Source organism: Amaranthus tricolor, chromosome 2 (assembly GCF_026212465.1).
Source record: "Amaranthus tricolor cultivar Red isolate AtriRed21 chromosome 2, ASM2621246v1, whole genome shotgun sequence".
NCBI classification, from domain to species: domain Eukaryota; kingdom Viridiplantae; phylum Streptophyta; class Magnoliopsida; order Caryophyllales; family Amaranthaceae; genus Amaranthus; species Amaranthus tricolor.
The window spans coordinates 33071254-33093753 of NC_080048.1; the positions used below are offsets into that span (position 1 = coordinate 33071254).

General features: G+C 28.5%; 1 protein-coding gene across 1 annotated transcript in view; it reads right to left on the bottom strand.

Annotated features, from left to right (window-relative positions):
* The window catches only part of LOC130806356 (MADS-box transcription factor 23-like), a 33916-nt gene extending 32552 nt beyond the window's left edge, over nucleotides 1–1364 (bottom strand). The window contains exons 1-2 of the mRNA XM_057671387.1: nucleotides 1186–1364; nucleotides 98–323 (exon numbers count right to left, since the gene is read on the bottom strand). Of these exons, the coding sequence (XP_057527370.1) occupies nucleotides 98–279 (182 nt within the window). The 5' untranslated portion in view covers nucleotides 280–323; nucleotides 1186–1364. The remainder of the gene's footprint in view (nucleotides 1–97; nucleotides 324–1185) is intronic.
* Nucleotides 1365–22500: the final 21136 nt, after the last annotated feature.

The window sequence follows — 22500 nt, forward strand, 5'->3', positions numbered from 1 at the left end:
CAAGGTTATGCAAATAATTATCACAAAATACTAAAAGAAATATGAAAATAAATACCACAAATTAAAAAAGAACTAACGCAAAGAACTGAAATCATACTTGGTGCTTGCGAAATCATGGAGTTTTCCAGTGCTAGAAAACACTACAACACCAACATCTGCATCACACAATATTGATAATTCTCGAGCTTTTTTAAGCAATCCGATTCTTCTTTTTGAGAAAGTAACTTGTCTGCTGCTCGAATTGTCTATCCTCTTAATCACAATTTTCCCTCTTCCCATTTTCTTTAATTTTTTCGAATAAAACTTCACTTTAATTTCTTCCCCTAAAATATCAACAAATAAATCAATAATATACTTAATTAGCTAATAAGATAAAATTAACAATAATTAAACTAAAGATTTTTCATTCAAAAAAATTGAGATTTCATCTTCAAAATTTAATAATATTGGAGCTAGCATGATTATTTTGTTATATTTTTTTTTATCATATTTGGCTTAATATTACTAAATAAAAGCTAGGATCTCATAATAAAAAAAATGGAAACCCAATTTTTTGATGTTATTAAATAATGTATTTCATTAATGAATAAAAGACAAAGCTTTAGATCAAAGATAAAATCAAGAAGGATGATTGAAATAAAAATTTCATCTTAAACTAAAAAATATTGGAGCTAATCAAATGATTATTTTTTAAAAATTTGATGTTAGCTTAATATTATGAAAATTAAAAGATCTCCAAAGAACATGGAAACCCATATTTTTGATTTTATCAAATCATCTTTTTGATTTTAAAAATATAAAGCTTTAGATAATGAAAGATAACATTAAGAAGAATAATTAAGATAACAATTTCATCTTCAAATCCATTAATATTGGATCAAGAATAAGTAAGATTTTTGTTTACATTTTTTTTTTATCATGATTAACTTAATATTATGCAAAGGATCTTTTAACAAAAAAAAATCGAAATCCTTTTTTATTTTATTTAATTACCCAAATGATTATTGAAAAAAGACAAATTAAAGCTCTAGATGAAAGATATATTCATTTACCTAGTTTAGAAAGTATAAAAGAAAAGATAGAAAGAAATAAAAATTTATATTGGCAATATTAATTACTTTTAAGAATTAATTAAAGATTGAGCTAATTAGTTAAGAGGAGAAAATAGGTAAAAGATTGACTTACTATATAATATAAGTGTTGATAATAAGCAGCTTTTGATGATGAGGAAGGAGAAACCCAAGAGAAGAAGCTTTCTCTCAAATGGAGCTTTTGTTGTGATTCTTTCATTAACAATGTTTAGAAGAGATTTGTCAAGAGTTTGTATAATACTAAATACTAGTACTCTATTTGTAAGAGTAATATTTTACAATAGAATGCTTCAATATTTGAAATTAAAGTTTAAATAGAATGCTTCAATAACATCTTATAGTATTTATTTACTAGACTAGATTTGGAAATTTATAGTATAAACTTAATTTAAAATCATTCTTATATGAGATTGTTTCACGATGAGAAGAGTTTATACAATTAGTCTATTTTTTCAATTGATCACTTTTTATTATAAGTGATTACTTAATGGTTATAAGTGATCACTCTATAACTATAAAAAGTGATTATTTTAAAATTTCAAATGATCACTTTAAAGTTATAAGTAAACATGACTTAGTTTAATTTTGATTTGAGAATTTGTGATTATATAAACATTAATGATCATAGAATAGCCCGTAGCCCCGCACCTACAAACTTGTATCGTATGTAGATGTTTTAGTACTTTCGGAAGTTCAATAGGTTCAATTGTTTTTAGATTTAAATAAAAAATTTTAATTTGTTGGTTTCCGTAACTGTGATTTATTTCTTACTTGACCCTTGCGGCCTGCTTTAAATTGTGAGAATAGTAATAAATAGTTAGTGTAAATTTTATAGAAAAATATCATGGTAATTTTAATGTCAATGTTTTTTCTTATTTAATCATTTCATTTTCTTCATAAAATTCAATATAATGTCAGTATTACCATTTAGAAAGGCAGTATTAGGTGGTGATGAAGTTTTTTTAAAAAAAATTATAATCAATGTTTTATTACCTTACTACATAGTATATTTCATAAAAAATTACACTACAAATCATTTTCATTACCACTTTTTACACCAACAATCAAACAAGCATCAAGCTTGTTTATCTACAAATCTGTACACAAGCCAAGAGGAACGAATTGAAGAAAAAGAAAAGTTAACACTAAAAATTCTTATTGAAGATTCATGAGATGTTTATTATTCTAACAATGAAAAGTACTAGAGTATGAATTTTTAACTAAAGTGCTTTTCTCGTTTTCTTAAAATGGATAACATATTAGGAGTAAAAATTTAGTTAGTAATATGTTATGTTTGGGAATAATGATTTTATTTGAAAATTTGAAATTGGTTTAAATTTATTGTTTGGTAAATTAAAAATTTTCAAATTTAGAATTTATCAAATTTCACAATTGTTTTTAAAGTAGTTAAAGTTGAGGATTTGAGAATGACTACCCAAACCTTGTCAATCTCAAATTCTTCATTCATGATTTAATAATTGAAATTCATGATTTGAAATGAAATACTTATTTCCAAACACTACATTAGTAAATTTGATTTGTTGAATTTGATAAAACTAATATAGTGTAGTAAAGAACGAATTATTAATTAGAAATAAGATTTTCATATATATGAGTTCAATTTAATATCCTTCAAAAAGAAGTTCAATTTAACAAAAATAAATCTATTTTAGTACAAAAATCTAATTAAAAAGTAAGGTCAAGAAAATAGAGCCTAAATGTAAATTCACGTTGATTATTTTTCTTTCTATTTTTGTTTAATTATATGTATATGAAATTTGAACTTTCTTCATAGGTTGATGTTTATACATAGAAATATTTTTCAATCTCTATTTAACTTTTCTCCATATTTATTATTAGTTTCGAATTAATTGCTACAATTTTATTTTTATGTTATCCACTACTCTATTTTAAATCTTTATATCTTTTAATTCGGGGGTAAACCAAAAAATTCCTACCAGTAAGGAGGAAAGGAAATGAATAATTGATCCTTTCAGTAGGTTGTAAAAATTGAACCTCCACCATAAAAGTGAAAGGATAACTCTCAACCACTAAGCTCTCCAAGATTATCTAACCTTAATATCCGAAGTTGTGCATAACTAAAATTATAGAAAGTTGAGAACCAAGTCTTGTTTCAATTGGAGTAAATATCATTTTTCCCAGGTAAAGTCTTATGTTCGATTCTCACCTAGGATTTCATATTCTTTAGTCTACCCTATAATCAAAAAAAAAATTATAAATGTTGATATTTTAAAATATAAATTCAAAACAAATCAAACAAAATCTCACTTAATCGTATTTTCTTATACATTTTATAAGGGTGTTCAATATACACAAACCCTCATTACTTGATCTTGTACTCAAACCCTACGTCAAAATATAAAGATTTATAATAATGTAAAACTAATAGAGACACATAATTCAATTTTGTCTTGACTTTAAACACCTAAAATCGAATTAATAACCTAAATAAACACCTCTATTAAAGAAAAAAAAGTTTGGCTTTTGGTAGTGTTGATAAGTCTTTTTTTAATCTAAGTTAATGGATCGAGGGTTGGTGCATACGAAAAAAAATTTTAACAATAAAGGTTGTATTATGAGTATTAAGTAATAACAAATCTCCTATTTTCTTTTGAGCAAAGCTTGTATGAAATATGCTCTTGTCAGAAAGTTCATATAAAAAGTCCTATTTAAAAAAAAGTATTTTAATTAAATTAATTAGATTGTTTAACTCAAAATACTACTCTCTTTATTTTCATATGTTCTTCCTATTTACTTGTTGTGCAGATCTCAAAACAAACTTAAAAGTCAAATAATTTTAATTATGAATTTTTAAAATTCTAAAGAGTTAATATTTAGAAAAAATATATTAAGACCAATCTATCAAGATCGCACATGAATATGTTTTTTTAAATAAATAAATGATAAATAATAGTCAAAGTTAGACAATAGAATTCGAAAATTCTATTTAAAAAGAATATATGAAAACGAAAAGGGTAAATTATTTCATAATAAAACCGCCTTAAATGAGGATTTGTGTTTTCTCTTATTTGGTTAATCAAATTATTAAATGTCAATAAAGGGCCAACCAATGTATTATATATCTATTAATTATTTTTTATTTAAAATAAAAAAGTACTACTCACTAGTTTGCATAATGATGATACATTAGATAATGTTGAAGACCTAAAACCAGGAGCCCTAGAAAACCACTTACCGTATTCGGAATACCCAAACTCGCGAAAGGATAAAACACAAAACTCACTCTCATTTTCATTCGTCGACATCTGTCGAGAGAATCACCAACATATCTTGGAATCAAATATGCGACACTCACACCATTAACATTGGTATTCCATCCTTCCAACTTTTCTTTAAAATAATAATTAATTTTTTTGGGCTTTGTAATTTTATTATAATTATCTCACAAATACCTATAAAATAAATAGCTTATCTATTAATCCTAGATTAAAGAACAATTTAAATGTAATTTAATTATAATAACTATAATTATTGAGCATCATTATAGTTTGATTTAATAGTTAAAGGGTTTTCCTTTAGCATAGTTATTACTATTAGATAGTGTCTGTGCAAAATACAACTTTATTAAATTTTTTGACATATTTATATAAGTTAAGATTTTATAAATATATAACAAATAAAATTGAAAAATTTTTATAAATAATTTAAAATAAGAAATAAAATACATAGTTTTCTAATACATTAAGCCAAATTCTTATTTAAGAACGTCTCATCGTTAGAAGGCTAAATATGAGCTAGCCCATCATTAGTTTAAAAAAAACTGAACTGAAATAAAAAACTTTTTTTCATTTACTTAACTATATTTTATGAAAAAAACCCATTAATCGACTGTTTGTATGGACCCGTCTCATGGTGAGACGGTCTCATACAAGACTAACTGATACATTAAATGGTATGACTTAAAAAGTAAAAAAATCAATTTATGGATAATATTATGGTCATAATTACAAAGTTTTAAAGTTAAAGATATAAATATTAATCATAATAACAATAATATTATCAATGAGTTTTAGAGAAAAATTTTTTGTTGACGGTGTGACACATAAGCAATTTTAAATAGTCATGATGTCATCCATGTTTTGTTTTAGCAATATTTATTATAGACCAGTATAGAAACTCGTGTAATGCATAAATTTATTAGTACAAATGTATATATATATAACAGTTTTAAATAATAATGCAAGTATATACTATTATTCCTAAATTTATCAAATACATGAATTTTTCAAATAAAACATAATTACTGACTTTTTAAAAATTATTTATCCAATATATAACTTTTTTTCATTCAATTGGACATATTAAATTCTAAGGTAACTAAATAGAATTACTATAGTAAATCATACAAATACTTTACTTAATTTAGGTCCAACTTTAAACAAAAAAAATATTAGATTCTAAATTAGATAAAATATTGCCATGTAATCAACTATTTTCTACTTTATATAATCTTTTGATCTTAATTCCCATCTTAAGACGACACATGCATTAAGTCAAAAATTTTACTACATATATTTTCTTAATTATTGTTATATGTTTCAATTTATTCATTTACCATTTTTAGTCATACTATTACTAAATAAAAATTAATCAATATGACATATAAGCATTTCACCCCTAATGATAGTTTTTCATTTGTCATGCCTCTTTAGAAGATGACACTTGGAATTTTTTAACACTTTTATAGTATTGCATGATTTATTCATTTACTATTTTTAGTCATACTAGTACTAAATAAAAATTAATCAATATGACATATAAGCATTTCACACCTAATAATATTTTCTATTTGTCATACCTCTTTAGAAGATGACACTTGAAAATTTCCAACACTTATATAGTATTGCATGATGCATGATTTTCCAACACTTTGTATTGCATGATGATATGATAGATAGATCATTCATGTTTCCTTTTCATGTACTGAGTAAGAGATAATCTTTTGATTATTTTCATTTTTGTGTGCTTTGTGATTGATAAAAGAATCTCTTTTTTAACTATAGAATGTTAAAAACCAATAATTTAAATTGGAGAAAACAAAATCATACATAAAATGGAATAATATATGAGTTAAAGTGAGCAATTTTTAATCAATTAATGTCTAAGAAGTAAAAATTTTTGGGAGAAAACAAAATAAGCCATAATAATTGTTGTACAAAATGAGGATATTTAAGATAAAAAATACTTTAAAAAAATGAAAATGAATAAATTAATGAAAAAAATATGAAACTACTTGTTATAGTAATGTGGCAAACTTTTAAAAACAGAATAAGTATTAGTATAAGAAAACTTTAATGCGGGCAACAATAAATAAGTATGAAAAGTGTTATTTCGATATAATCTAACGCACTATTTTAACCCTAATATTTTTAGGGACACATTATTAAAATTAGAAAATTTTAATTTTATGAAAATATAGAATAAAACTTTGAAGACAAATTAATAAAATTTCACTTGATAATGATTTCCTTAATACATAAATAAACAGAAATAAAATAGGTGTAATATTGATTAATGGATATTAATTCTTGCTATTATGTCTTTTTGAATTTGCATCTATTGAAAAATAGGGTATTATTTGAGGGAATGTATAAATTTGGTAAAATATAAAGTGATAAATTGAAGTTCAATTAAATATTAAAAGAGAGTTAAAATATTTTAATATGTTAAAAGAATATCATATATGATCTATTTTCAAATAAGAAATTATAGTGTAAAATGAAAGTGATTAAATCTAAATAAAAATGTGGCAAACTAGGTGGATGGAAGGGAGTGTAACAACTTTTTAAAGCCACAAGTAATGATAAATTAAAGTCTATATTAGAATAGCCTATACTTGTCAAATCAGTCGGCCACATCATTTTCAAGTCAATTTGACCCAATTGGTCATAAACATATTCTAAATTAGCCAAAAATAGTTTTAAGTTGTAATTGTAGTATATTAAATCAAACAATTAAAAATGACGAAAAATAATAGGTTATAACTCTGACATATTGATGCAAAATTCAAATTTTCATCAAAAGTTTAAAAAAGGTATTAGTATCAATCAATCTAAGATTAATCGTATTTTCGTTTTGAATTAAAATTTAACAAGTTTAAAAGATAGCCCCAAAGATGGACCCAATTTTAAAAGTTCTTTTAAGGGCATACTTGGATTGGATATAAATATTTAAGAGAGAAAATAAAGTCAAACTAATGAAATAAAAGCAAATAGAAATATATATCTTAAATCAAACAAGTTTTCTTACTTTGACTTTTTTTATCCCTATAAATATTTAAATCCAATCCAAATATACCCTAAGTCTCAAACTTTACCCGAAACAACAATTTAAATTAAGTCTCAATCATTCATCAACTATTAAAAAAATACAACCGTAGAATTAGTAACATTAAAAAAAAGGTTTGTACTGTTATTATAAAATATAGGAGTAATTCATAAAAAATAATTATTACTGGATACCTAGGACAGTCATAGTAGGATCCTTGAAATGAGGTATAAAGATAAGATTAAAATATCGTATTTTATGGAATATCCATGTTTTCGTTGGGCAAATAAAGTGTTGACACGTTTTTGGTGGATTTCAATTAAATTAAGACTAATTGGCCTTTGCCAAATGAGGGAGTTCGCCCTTTGGATTAATGGATGATTGGAGAGAGAAACTTGAATCTTGTTCATATGTACTTATGTTCCATGATAGTTGGGGGTGGACTAGCCATGCATCAATCAACTATTTGTTTTTTACTTTTTATTAGATAGTAAGTCATCAAAAGGAGGAAGATTAAGTGAAAATTAAATTTATAATTTTTTATAAAAAATAGTAATTATTCTCATATTAAGATAAAATTTGATTCTCATACATTAATTATTTTAAGAAATAAACCCACATATGAATATTAATAATATTTAATAGATTTTCTATTATTATATTAGATAATAGTTAGAAAATAGGAGGTCAAATGTAATTTTTAAAAATATGGTTTTCTTAATAATGTATGTTTTGTAAAAGTGTTCAATTATAAGTTTTGGGTTTTTTTTAAGTCCCATAAATAGGGGTATTAGGTTGTTTATAATTGTATCCCAAAGTTTGAGAGAGAGCCATGTGACATTTCTGAGAGTTCTCATTAATTTTGTGGAAGTGTTTGAGAGTTTAAACAAAGTCTTGTATTATTTGTTGTTGATAATATAAGGATACGGTGAAAGAGTTTTTTTAGTAAAATATAAATCTTTGTGTTTGTATGCCATTGATGTGGGTATATCATATCTAAAGTAATTGTTTTTTTCCTAACATAGTGATATCCGAGTCAAGTTCATATTAGCATTGATGGAAAATTTGTTAGGTTGGAGATTTTAATTCTAGACATTTAATGGTGAAAACAATTTTACATTATGGCTGAGCACAATGAAAGAAATGTTGATCCAATAGGGACATATGTAACTATTGAGGATAAGAAGTGTACAAACGCAGAGGAACCAAAATGAGCTAATTAATCAAGCTGCCTGCATCATCAATTATTAGATTAGCACTTGCACCATAGATCAAGTATATAATCTTAAGTTAAAAAACCTAAGTTTTTATGGGAGCAATTAACAAAAAATTATCGGTCAAAGTATTTGGCTAGTAAGTTGTTTTCTAGGGAAGAACTTGTTTGAGCTTTCTATGAAGAAGATTGAGACTAAAGAGATCAACATAATCGTTTTATTGGACTGATGACCAAGCTAAACAATTTAGATGAGAATTTCAAGGATGAAGATAAAGTTATTCTCCTCTTGGTCTCTTTATCAAAGAAGTAAAATAATGTGAATATATTATTGATAGAAAAAACATAGTTAGCTTTGGATGCAATCGTCGTGTGTCTTTTAGAAGCCAAAAGACTTATAGTACATGAATTGGAAGTTGACACATTTGATAGGGCATTAGTGGTGGCTAAGGCATACAACAACCAGAGAAAGGTGGCAAAAACAATTACAAGGTAAAGTGTTACTAATACTGTACGCAAATTGGTTGTATATAGTCAATATACTTGTCAATAAGCAAAGGAGGACATAAAGGAGTTGAAAGAGGCCAACGAGAAGAAAATTGTTGCTACTGCGCAAGGTGAAGGAGATAATCTTCTTCTAACACAAGAGTTGGTGAAAGATGAATGGATCTTTGACTCTAGTCGTTTTAATCACCAATGTAGGAAGTTGCATCCTTAGAGTGTAAAGATAAAATGGTGACTCTACCCAACAGAGAAGATATTGAAGTTGTAAGGGTCAAGAGATGGAAACTGTGCTCTACAATGGCTAAATAGTAACTCTAGCCCAAGCCAGATATGTATCAAATTTTGAGAGAAATCTAATCTCTTTAGGAAGGGTGGAGAAATTAGGGTATCATGTTTAGATGAATGGATCATGATCACTAGTGGCTCTCGGGGATTACGGTTGGTAAAAAAAAGAGAGAAATCTCTATATTTATGAGTATGGTAGTGAGATTTAATTAGCGTTCAAGAGAAGACGTCGTTGGGACAAGTTCATCAAAATGCAGGTTTGGTGACTCATTAATTTGAGTTGATAGTCATATTAAATTTAAGGAAAGGTTTTATAAGAAGTAATTCAAATTATATGAATTTTATTATTATTATTTGATAGATTTCCTATTATTATTATTATTAGATAATAATTAGAATTTTAAGGTCAAATATAATTAGAAAAATATTTTTTTTTATGTAAGTTTCCTAAAAGTTTCGTGATATTTCCTAAACTAATAATTTTTTTTTTTTTGAAATCCTATGAATAGGGACTCTTAGGTATAGCTTATATTTTTCTTCCTAAAGTTTGAGAGAGAGCTTTGTGACATTAGTTAGAGTTCTCAATCAGTAATTAGGATTGAGCGTTTGAAAGTTTTCAAATTAATCGGAGTCTTATATTATTTATGACTGCTAATTATATAAAGTTGTATGCTTGTGTGCCATTGTTATAGGTATTCCATCTAAAATAGTTCTTTATGTTAGTTTCCATTTGTGTATGGTTGAAAATATTTTAAATAAATATATAATATAATATTACAAAATAATAGTTATTTCAGAACTATTTGAAAATTTTTTTAATAAATATATAATATAATGTTACAAAATAATAGTTATTTCAGAAATATATTTTCATACTTGAGAAAATTTCTTTCAACTTTGTTTAAGTATGTATCTCTTAACTATATAAAGTATTTTTTTCATTAATATTAAACTTTTAGTATTATATTTCAGTACATATATAATCTCCATTATTTCGATGGGGCAAAAAATTTATAGTTTATTAGTTTCAGATTAAAATGACGCATTAAATCATATGCTCTTCTAATTTATGTGAAGTTGCATATGACATTTTGTTATCAAAGCCCACCTTAAATAGGAGTCACTTATTAACATTGAGGTAATACAGTGTACATAATTAAGTATATATTTTTAAAAATCACAAATACTCCAAAATAAATTCACATTTTTGTGATGTCTTTTCTAGTTTTAATATACACTACTATATTAACTCTAGATTTAATGATTTTAGGTTGTATAACAATGATTAAATATTATGCAATACTTAAATATTTAAGTTGATCATATCATTGTTTATTGTATGTCTTTTAAAAACTTATATATTCAATTGTTTATTAGGAAATGCAGGAATCCTCATGTACGGCCGTCACTTATATGCGACTTAATTACAAAAGTCAGTCTACTTACATGAATTAGGTTCATCACTTTATAAATGTTTAGTATAACTACTTTAAAACTTAAAAAGCCTACTCAAATACATAAAGCCCTATTTTACTAATCCATTATTTTGTTGGAGGATTGTAACTTTACAGGAATGCAAAATGTTTCTAAATTAATGCTTAATAAAATAAGAAAATTAGAAATTAATAAATTTCACGTCAACATTATTTTCTAATTTCTAATTTCTAATTAATTTCAATTTAAGACATGAAGTAAAATTTTTAATAATTACTTTTATTGATTTGGTTTTTCTAATCTATTCACCAGATGTACAGATTTAGATTATAAAATATGTAAATTTGTTAAAATTTAATTTGTAATACTCTTTAAAATTGACAAATATAATAAATTTTTAACGAATATTCTAATCAGATTTAAAGAAATTACTTATTTTGCATTCTAAACACATATATCTAATCATATACAAGATAATTCCATAATCACATTAATAAAATGAGAAAAGCATTAGTACAATTAAGTATGCTAATTATAGCAAGTATATACGCACTTTTATGGGGCTAATTTCGGTAATTGTTAACTCCTAATTAAACCTCGGACTTACTAATTATATTAAAGTAGGAGTAATTATGATATTCTAAAACAGGGAGATTTTCCTGTACATTAAAGTAATTATTCCTGCCAAACCCACTTGTATTTGGTTGTTTCCATCATGTTTTGGTGCCAAGTTTGATACAACTTCCAACTAATAATTCCATAACATATTTGATTAATGTATAGTTTACAACTTTACATTCATTCTAAACCCCATTAGCTTAATTTTTTATAATTAGTAGTACTAAAAGTTTATTTAAACAATCTTACATATTTCTTCGAGTGTCTTGCATATATCATGGGCTAGCTAATTACTACTTTTTTAATGTTATTTATAAATTTATAATGTTGGAAAATTGTCAATAAATGATTAATATTTTTTTAATCTGTTGAAAATAAATTCGTCTATATTTATTTTTAAAAAACTCATCTATTAGGTGTATTTGCTCACAATTAATTCATCTAATATTTATAATCAATTTTCAAAGCTTCTTTGTAAGGCAAGCAATCAGGAATAAATAATAATTGAGTTTATTTTCAGTAAGTATATTGAATGTATGGGTTTATTTACTAGTAAAGAATAGTTGGATTCATTTTCAGTAAATCAAACAAATAGAGCTGTTCAAAACAAACCCGACCCGAAAATCCGACCCGGAATCGAAAATTATCCGACCCGAAAAAATGTAAGTTTTTTAGGTTTACCGAACCGCAATTACCCGAACCGATACTTCACTCGAACCGTTTGATAACCGAAAAGGGCAAAATCGAACTCGAGCTGCAACCGAATTTTATAACCGACATATAAACCTTAACCGATGTTACCCGAACTGAACAGTGATCGACCCGAGTCAAATCCGACCCGAATTATGCACGTAACCGAATGCAACCTGACTAAAACCGATTAAGATCGAACTGTTTTTAACCCGAACTGATACAAACCCGAATCGATTATTAATCGAACTGTTTTTAACCCGAACTGATACCAACCTGAACCGATTGTTAATCGAACTGTTACAAATCCGAATCAATTTTTCACCTAATTTTAGCAAATTAGGTCCAATTTCAGTTTTCTAATTATGATTTTTTGAATATTTGAAAACTAATTTCTAATATTGAAAGATTGTAAACAAGATTATATATATATTTTAGCAAATCAATTATAAACCAATAAGATTCCACCAATTCTTCATTTGCCTCATTAAAATTCATCTTCCTACAATTAAGAATTAGAGATTGAACAAATTTAATCTCATCTTCTAATTTCAAAAGAAGTATTGAACATTGTTATTTGAACAAAATTATACATTAATATATATTCAAGATTACTAATACAATTACAAACTATCTTATACTTCTCCGAATAATAAGCTATTAAAAATGAGTGACAAAGAAAAACTGCTTGGAGGACTTATAGCGGGTATTCTGAGAGTACTTCAACTCAGACTACACCAACTAAGAGTGCAAGTAAGCCTCCGAATCCTGGGTATGGTCCGATGAGTTTACGTGTAGTTCCCATAGAGGAATGACACCAACAATATTTGAATATTTTTTCACTACAATGAGCAGATCACAGCTCTCCTTGATCCATCATCAACAAATTTGCTTCTGCATGATACTGTGAAAATTGTGTCCGATAGAAGCAAAAACATTTACGTTAGAATATTCAGATCCAATATATGATTGTGAATTGTAGAACTAACGTCAACCATAGTGGTATGACCAATAACAAAGAAAATGATGCTAATGAAAAAAGATTTTGGTCTAATATATGATTGTGAATGTCGCTGTTAAAGGAAAGGATAAAGAAAGGAACCAAAATCCATTTTTATTAAATGACGGTGACGTGGCACGTTGTTGACCGCTGATCTGATATTAGCATTATAATCCAACGGCTAAAACACCTTATCCGTGTGCTATCCAAATAACTAATAACATTTTGTGCAAGTAATGTATCAATTGAGTAATATATTCATCAAATTGGACAATTAGTTATCTTAATCTAAAATAATTTATTTGAGTAATATAAATATTCTATATCAAATATTAAATATTTTTATTATTGAATTTGGTAAAATTGCATAATATAGGCTATTTAATTCAAAGTAACAAAAAAGGTGGAGTACTAGTTTCATTTACTATAAGTCTTTAATAGATCGAATTACGATAAGTGAATTACGATCGATTATTAATAGCCTGTAAATTACTTTAGAGTATTCAATATCAGTATATAGTAATAACTAATAAGTAATAGCATTGAGTTAACTGTAAATGATAATCTGTAACTGTAACTATAACTCTATAAGATAGTTTGTATCAATTTCATTCACTCCAATAGGTCTAGTTCCGAACATTATTAAGTTTTAAATTAAATACGATCAATTATTAGTGTAATAGATTTATTATTTTAAAGTATTCAAGGTCACTAATAAGTATAAATACATAATATCATATAAAATGGTTATCATTACTTGATTAATCTAATTCACTTTATTATATATAATAAGTTTCAATTATCAAACTTAGAAATACAATCGATTATTAGTGTAATAGAGTAATGTATATTCTAATAGCCTATGAGATAGTTTAGATTATTCTTATTCATTCAAACAAATCGAGTTTCGATTATCGAGTTTTTATATTTAATCAATTATCAAAAGTAGCAACATGATGCATTATTAAATAATAGTCATATATATATATATATATATATATATATATATATATGTATATATATATATATGTATATATATATATATGTATATATATATATATATATATATATGTATATATATATATATATGTATATATATATATATATATGTATATATATATATATATATGTATATATATATATATGTATATATATATATATATATGTATATATATATATATATATGTATATATATATATATATATATATATATATATATATATATGTATATATATATATATATATATGTATATATATATATATATGTATATATATATATATATATATATATATATATATATATATATGTATATATATATATATATATATACATATATATATATATATATATATATATATATATATATATATATATATATATATATATATATATAAACTAATTGAAATAAATTGATCTGCCATAAAATGAGCATACATCAATTAAAAACCCGACTATTAACTTATTTCGATATTGACCCGATCGATAGTTGTCCGTAATCGATAACTACTCGAAAATTAAAGCTCGAACCCGATTTGTGCCCGAAAAAACCGAACTAATGTAAGACCGATGACAACCCGAGCTCGATTGACACGCGACTCGAATTTCAACCGATAACATACCGGTTTGAACCCGATAATGCGAACAACCGTTGTTAAACCGACCCGTAACCAACCGATCTGACCCGAGTATGACCCGTTGTTGTATACAACCGAAAATTTACCGATTCGAAAACCAACCGAGCCGAATTACACCCGTCCGAAACCGACCCGATGACCCGAATGAACACCTCTACGAACAAATATTGATTTACTTTTGACGATTCTACATAATGTTGTCTAAAAGTATAGAAGATGCTTCTTATTTGGAGGGTGAATTCATAATATAATACAGAAACACTCTTCTTTAATATGTATGCTAGACTAATTCGATTGTTATTACTTTTGTTTATATATTATATAATTAAATATTAATATAATGACATAGTCATATATTATATTAGTGCACTAATATTCTTAATGCACGTTCAAAGTTTCTTCAATCTTTCCAGATCTCCTTCTGGTCTTATTATTTTCTCTCAGATTAATGTTAATTTAATCCTCCCAGATAGTTTTCTGCCAAAATTACTTATGACTTATATTTTACATATATAATTTGCCCCCCTAAACCTATGAATTCTGGTTCAAAAATTCATGGGTTTGTTTTCAGTATCAGATACAGGTTTAAACAGATTGTCAATCATCTCAACTCTTGAATTTACAAGATACGGATTTGAACATGTTGTCAATCTTCTCATCTCTTCTTGTTGAGTTTAATTTTCTGGGATGTCTGAAACAAATCTTCATTTCTCGAATTTTCGGTAACGTGAAAAATCTGGATACTTTGGTCTCTTTAATCTTCTGTGAACTCTTATTTTTTTGGCAATTTCTTTCATCAATTTTTTTGAATATTTCCCACTTTGTGTAATTTTTTGAAGATTGTTGAACACACCACAGTTGCTGCAATGTACTCTCATCATTATCTCTAGTTGATTGTACTATCATTAACGCACATCCAATCACTGTTCTCTACGCCTCGGATTTTGAATTTTTGGCGGTTTCATCTTGACTGTTGATCTTCTTATTCAAATTTTTTCGTTTCTTGACTGTTGATCTTACCAATTTAAACTTCCAAATGATTTTCTTGCCTATAAATATCTTTGTACTTGCATTTATTTCAATTTACGCTCTCCTTAAACCTTAGTTATTCTCAATCATTGTAACATCTCGGAATAACTCGGGTCTTTGAAAAGAAAAGAAAATGATCTTTTAAAACAAAACAACTAAAACCCGAGTCAAACCGAAACGTTAGGAACAGTTTAAAACAGTTTTGAAGTTAAGGAAACGTGCGGATCGAGTTCTATTAGCGTTATTTAAAACTATTAGATAATAAGAAATACTTAGCAGCGGATAAGAAACGAAAAGTCAAATCTACTTATTACAACTTGAGAGCGAAAGTCGCCTCATAAAAACCAAATGCTCTTTAACTAAACTTTGAAGTTATTTTTAAGACTTCTTTACTTTAATAATTTATTTCTTCAAGGGACAATCCTCACTCCCCAGACCTGCAACTTAACTTACTGCTAGTCATTGCCCAGATAGGACACAACATCATCGCAGGGTCGTTAAGACCAAAAGCACACGTCAGCGAAAGTCGCATACCAATAAATAATAACATCGAGAAAGTTTAATTTGATTAATTAACAATTCACAGAACCGTACGCTTGATCATACTTATTAAGAATATTTATTTTTCTTGTAAAAGTTAGTCAGCTATATTGCTGTACTATCCGGCCATACTGCCAGTACTATCCAGCCATACTGCCGGTACTTTCCAGCCATACTGCCGGTACACACCAAACTTCATAAGTGAGACAATACATTAGGGGGAGCTAACCCCTAAGCAAGCCTCTACCATAGACACTCGCCATACTTCGGTGCCTATGGTTAAGTATGCATACCCCCGCGGTGGCTCATAAAGCCCTCATATGCCGCGAGTAATTCTTTTCCACCAATTGACGACATACTACGTCCACTTTTTAAGTTAGTGAGGTCATACTACCTCTACTTTCAAAACAATATATAAAGATTGACGTCATACTACGTCCACTTTTGAGTTAGTGAGGACATACTACCTCTACTTAAGTTATTGAGGACATACTACCTCTACTTATCATAACAATGTATAGAATTATTGATTCGAACGATAGCATTATTCGTTCTATATACCCATGCCTTACTTTTGGGTATCATTAATACATGATACATCGATCTATTGCGAACCACGCTGCGTGTACATACCTTAAGCAAAAATAACCAACTCGCAAACGTCTCAATCAATTCCCGGTCATGAATCGACTTCCTACAAGGTTCAATCGTATTCGGGAAATAAGCACACATACACATTTTCCTCAAATCACACATAACACACATATACAATCACATCCATACCTAGAATGCTACACACAACATGAACATCCATCACATACTACAACATGGTATAAACACAAAACTGGACAGCTTATACATTCTGTCCAGAAACTCATCTTAATACTGTCAAACTGAAAATCCGACTTCACCGTTGCGTCCGGAAGGCGTCAAAACCCCCGGGTACCAAATTTCATAATTTATAACATAGTATAAGTATTTTTAACTTAATTTCAAAGCCAAAAAATGCTCCAAAAACACAAATTTTCCACTATTTCAAAACCTACGGGATTCCATTTTTTTATCACCAAAATATAAAATTTCAATGCTTTATTCTTTAATAAATCTAAACAATAAAATTTACATAATTTCCATGATCACATACAAAAATAAATTTTAATTAATTATCTATATTTTTCTTAAAAATAATTCTTTTTACTCCAATGTTCAAACACAAACACATCACATATATATACATGCAAATTTTTCTTCTATCAACCTTATACTTCTCTTTTATTAATCAATAAAAATAAATTTCCATCACCACATACACATTTTTTTTTATGAACAACCATTTTTTTTTTTTAATGTATATATATATATTTATATATATATATATATTTCAATCATTCATCAAACAATTCTACACACACATGTGCACAAATCTAAAACCCTAAAACCATACATTAAATTTAAATAGAAAAAACATCATACATCTAAACATAAATTTTTTTAATTCATGAACAAAATCATAACTATAAAATCACACATATAAAAACATAGAAATTTAAATTAAAACTTAAAAATAAAACTAGGTTAAGAATTACTTACAATTGCTCAAGAACACACCAAAATTTGATGAACCAATTTGATGATATTAGGCGTGAGGATTAGAGAAACTTTGAGAGTATTTTTTTTTTTTTTTCTTACTTGCAATTGAATTTGAAAATGAAAAGGAGTAAGGAAAGGAATAAGGAAAGGAAAGGAATTGATTAAGGATTTATGAGATTTTATTATAATAATTTCCTTAACCTTCCATTTACTCAAATGGAAGTTACAAATCCTCCCAAATATTCCCATATGGCCGGCCAACCTTTGCCATTTCCCTTTTTTTTTTTTTTTTTTATTTATTTTTTTTTTTTTTTTGAAATTAAAGATAGATTAGGAAAAGATTTGGACTTAAAATGATTTTATTTGCCTTAAAAGTTGGATTCTCATGATTTAACCTACTAACAAAATAAATAATAAAAGAAATATATATTTTTTTTCTAAAAGAATAATAATAATAAAAATAATATATCGGGAAAATATCGGGGTGTTACAATCATTCTCTAATCAATTCTCTGCAAACCCTAGTCTTTTTCATCTTACTCTCGCATTATTTTCAACAATGGTTTCCTCAAAAACTTCTCTTTGTGAATTGACTTTTGACTTCAACAAAGAACTCACTAATGCACTTGTTCTTAAATTTTCCCTCTCTATGCAGCCAGAAGTACTTCCTCATGAGCCTCCAACTGACTGGAGTATAAAACCAAATGGCTGGCAACATCTTCGATGGACAGATGCAATCATTCCTCCATCTTTGGAGGGTCTTGAAGCTATCCACTTCACACCTTTTGATTTGGAGGGTTCTTCTGATACAATAACTAGGTTATTAACTATCGGGTTTACATCACAAACCTTTAACCTGATGGTAGAGGGTAGGGCCCAATTTGTATTAGAGGATTGCCATATCCCACAAGAAAAGGGATATTGGTGTAGGATCGGTGAAGAAGGGATGATGGCCCACGAATACATTGTCTTTGAAACCAATGAAGAAGACATTTCCATCCCTGTATGTATATACCATTTTTCTTTCAGTTTACATTTCCCTCTTCACCCTTTCTTCTCTCAAATTTTATGCCATTTCAATCTTTCTCTCAACCAACTTCTTCCTCAAGCTACCAGGAAGATAATATCCTTCATCAGGACTTGTGAATTCAATGCCAGAGAGACTTTGGGTCTGGATGAAGTTTTGCATGTTTCTCGAAGAGAAAAACATGCCTTTTTATATTTTGTTAAACCAAAAGATAAGAATCTGCCCTCTGGGTGGATTCCCCATGCTGCCATATTCCAGCAGGACATCTGTTTGTCCCTAGTTGGAATGTCTTCCTGCCTAACTCCTAGTATGATATTGACTTTTTCTTATTGCCAGATTCTTTTGATTTTTTTTCTTATACTTCTTTTCTTTTATTTTTCCAGATCAGGCAGGTGATATGGTTTCTTGGAAGACGTTGGGTATTGCTCCACATGGGAAATATTAAAAGTCTCTTCCTTGGTCCCCTTGGGCTGACAACACAGCTAACAATCATCTTTACCGGATGTGCGTTAGTTGTCCTCCTGTCCCCATCAAAAATTACAAGCAGCATAAAATATGTTAGCTACATTTTATCTTTATTTTTACCGCTATAAGTGGCTTGATTAGCGTGAGGAAACTATATGTTTTTGCATTGGTTTATTGAATTTCACGCTTGTTTTATTCCTCTGGTGTTTTATTTCATTTCAGGATCTAATCATCAACACCAAGCACAATTCAGCCCCTTTTGTTGCATACATTGCTCGCCTAAACGCCGAGGGCTCAAAGAAGTGAAACATCATGAGCCAAGCCATAAGAACAAGCTAAAAGAAGTCAAAGTAGACCCACTCGACAAGAATGAGCTTGAGCCAAGGTAGCTCGAGAAGTCCAAGAGCATGTACTTGAGATCAAAAGCTGAGTATCACATTCCTGAAGGTCGCTCGATAGGTCGAGCAAGTTGGCTCGGGTCGAGCGAAGTGCATTCAAACTTCTAGTAGCTTCTGATCATTAGCAAGATTCAATTCAAAAGTACAGGAGCTCATTTTCACATTCTGTCCAATTTTTGAAGTTTCTGATGTTGAACCTGATGGTGGCTCGACTAGTCAAGCGGGCTCCGCTCAGGTCGAGTGAGAAGGGCGGCAGCAGCTTTTGCGATCTTTTTAAATATCATTCGAGGTCCAATTGCTTCTAATTGCTGCTACCAAGACTGCCAGCCACCCTACCCTACCTTATCCATTAGGGATGACACCCCCCCTCCAACAACCTACGGGTGGCAGCCTCCCCCCCCCCCCCCCCCCCCCCCCCCCCCCCACACATACATGTTTTTGAAGTCTATAAATAGAGAAGAGGAAGATGGAGCTAGGCATCTGAGATTTCACCCATTATTTTGAGTAATTTCTATGTATTCTTCATAACTTCGCTGTCATTTCAATTAAGAATTAGTGTTTAGCATAATTTCCCTTTCAATTAAATTAAGTACTTTCAATTTCCAATTACAATCTTAACTTCATCCTTTATTGTAATATTTTGAATCTTGAATCCTTCAACCATTGATGTATTATATTATTGAAGCTTTTGGAGGGTATTACTTTGAATCATCAAATCATCTTGTTCATCCTTAGATTGAACCTAAAAGAGTAACTTCTATCTTTGCTTATATTCTTTTCAATTCATGTCACTTAGTTATCTTTGATTGTTTGTCTTTAGTTTCATATATTCACGCTTGTAGTTCTTCAACTTGTATTGCACTCATCTCTTTAGGATACTCTAGTTTAATTTATTCATCTATGGTTCTTGGCTTGTTTGCAATCTACAATTTCAATATGAGTATGAGTGAGTAGCTTGTTTTGGCTTAGGCTAGGCATTATCACCATGTATGTAGTTTGAATTGCTTTCTTTACCTTTGGCTTGGTTGTGTTATTTATGGTTTAAGATGGATTTTGCTATCATGTTGTAGTATTGTTGAATTGAGGGCGAAATTCGATTTTTAACGATAATCTATGCTTAAAAGTTAAGACATCTTCATGAGAATAGGTAGATGCTTTGATTGGAAATGTTGAATGTGTGATTCATGTCTTAAATTATGCTTAGCTCCATGAGAATAGGTAGTTGAGTATGTTTTAGGAAGCTTTTGTTGCTCGATAGAGAACATTAGTACTTATGATATGTTCTTCCCCATAACAAAACATCTATGACCTTAGGGTTAAAGTTTAGTAAACACTACTTTGGTGAGAAAGGTTAACCTATGCCTCTTTGCTTATTGATCATTTTATCCTTGCTTTAGTTCATTGAATCCTCATTAACTTTTATAAGCACTTTTAATTGCTTGCTTTAATTATTTCTATCTCAAAACATCTTATTATACGTTTCTGAACACACTAATCGAATGAGAAACTATTGAATTAACCCCCACTCCTTGTGGATTCGACCCGTACTTGCAGCCGTACTAAGCTAGGTCGTGCACTTGCAGTATTACTATTGAAGGACGTAAAGTCCCGATCAAGTTCTTGGCGCCGTTGCTGGGGAGTGACGATCTTGTATTGATGGTTTTTCTTAGTTAATTGGTTCTTTGTGTGACTCTTATGGCTAGCTTGTTGTTTAGTCAATTTAAGCATGAAGCTTTTTGGAGGTACTATTGGAGGCTTGGTGACTCCCTTCAACATGACCATGACCTTGAAATATGGAATATATGCAAAATGATGTATGATGGTTTAAATAATGAGATTAGGGATCAAGTCGAGATCATGTATAACTTTGAGTTCCTAGACCAACCAATAGAAATAGCTTGGGAATTTTTTGAATGGTTGGCCAAGGAAACCTATGAAAAAGAAGTGGCTCATACTCTCCCTTCTCTCGATATGAATAATACAACCTTTCTTGACCATTTGGATGCTAGTCCTTCATGTTTAGCACCGAAGGATGACTATATTGGGAAAAATTCATATGAAAGTTATGACTTGGTTAGTGAGTTTAGTATAAAAAATGCGGATCCTAGTTACCTTAACAGGTCCTCCGCTTTACCTTTTTCTTACCCTTGTCACTATCCACCCTTCGAGGAGTCTGATGAAGATGATTTGATTTATGAAAATGAAGATTTTAAGGAATTTTGTATGCAGTTAAGGCAGGCCCTTAACCAATCTTGCTTCTCTATAGATAAGCCTCTTTTGGAAACATCATTTGATGGCATAAATGATGAGCTTTGTAGCCATATGCCCTCTCATTGTGAGCCTATTGTTGAGGCACCTTGCTTACCTTATATTAATGAGTCTCTTGTTTTTATGCCATGTAAGCATGACTTGTTTGTGAATGAGCATTGTGATCACGCAATTAATGTGCCTATTAATATGGAGTCATATGTTCATACATACAACACTCTTTCTAGTAAGACTCTAATCCCGTTGTTCAGTTTTTCTTTGGCTTTTCATCATGTAATGATAAGCCATTTTTTTATATCTATTCTATTTCATTAAGATATTTATCTTTATCTCTCTATTTGTTATTACCTAACTTTTTCTTGTGTAGGGAGTGAGTTTGACAAACTCCTTCGAAGTCTGTCAAG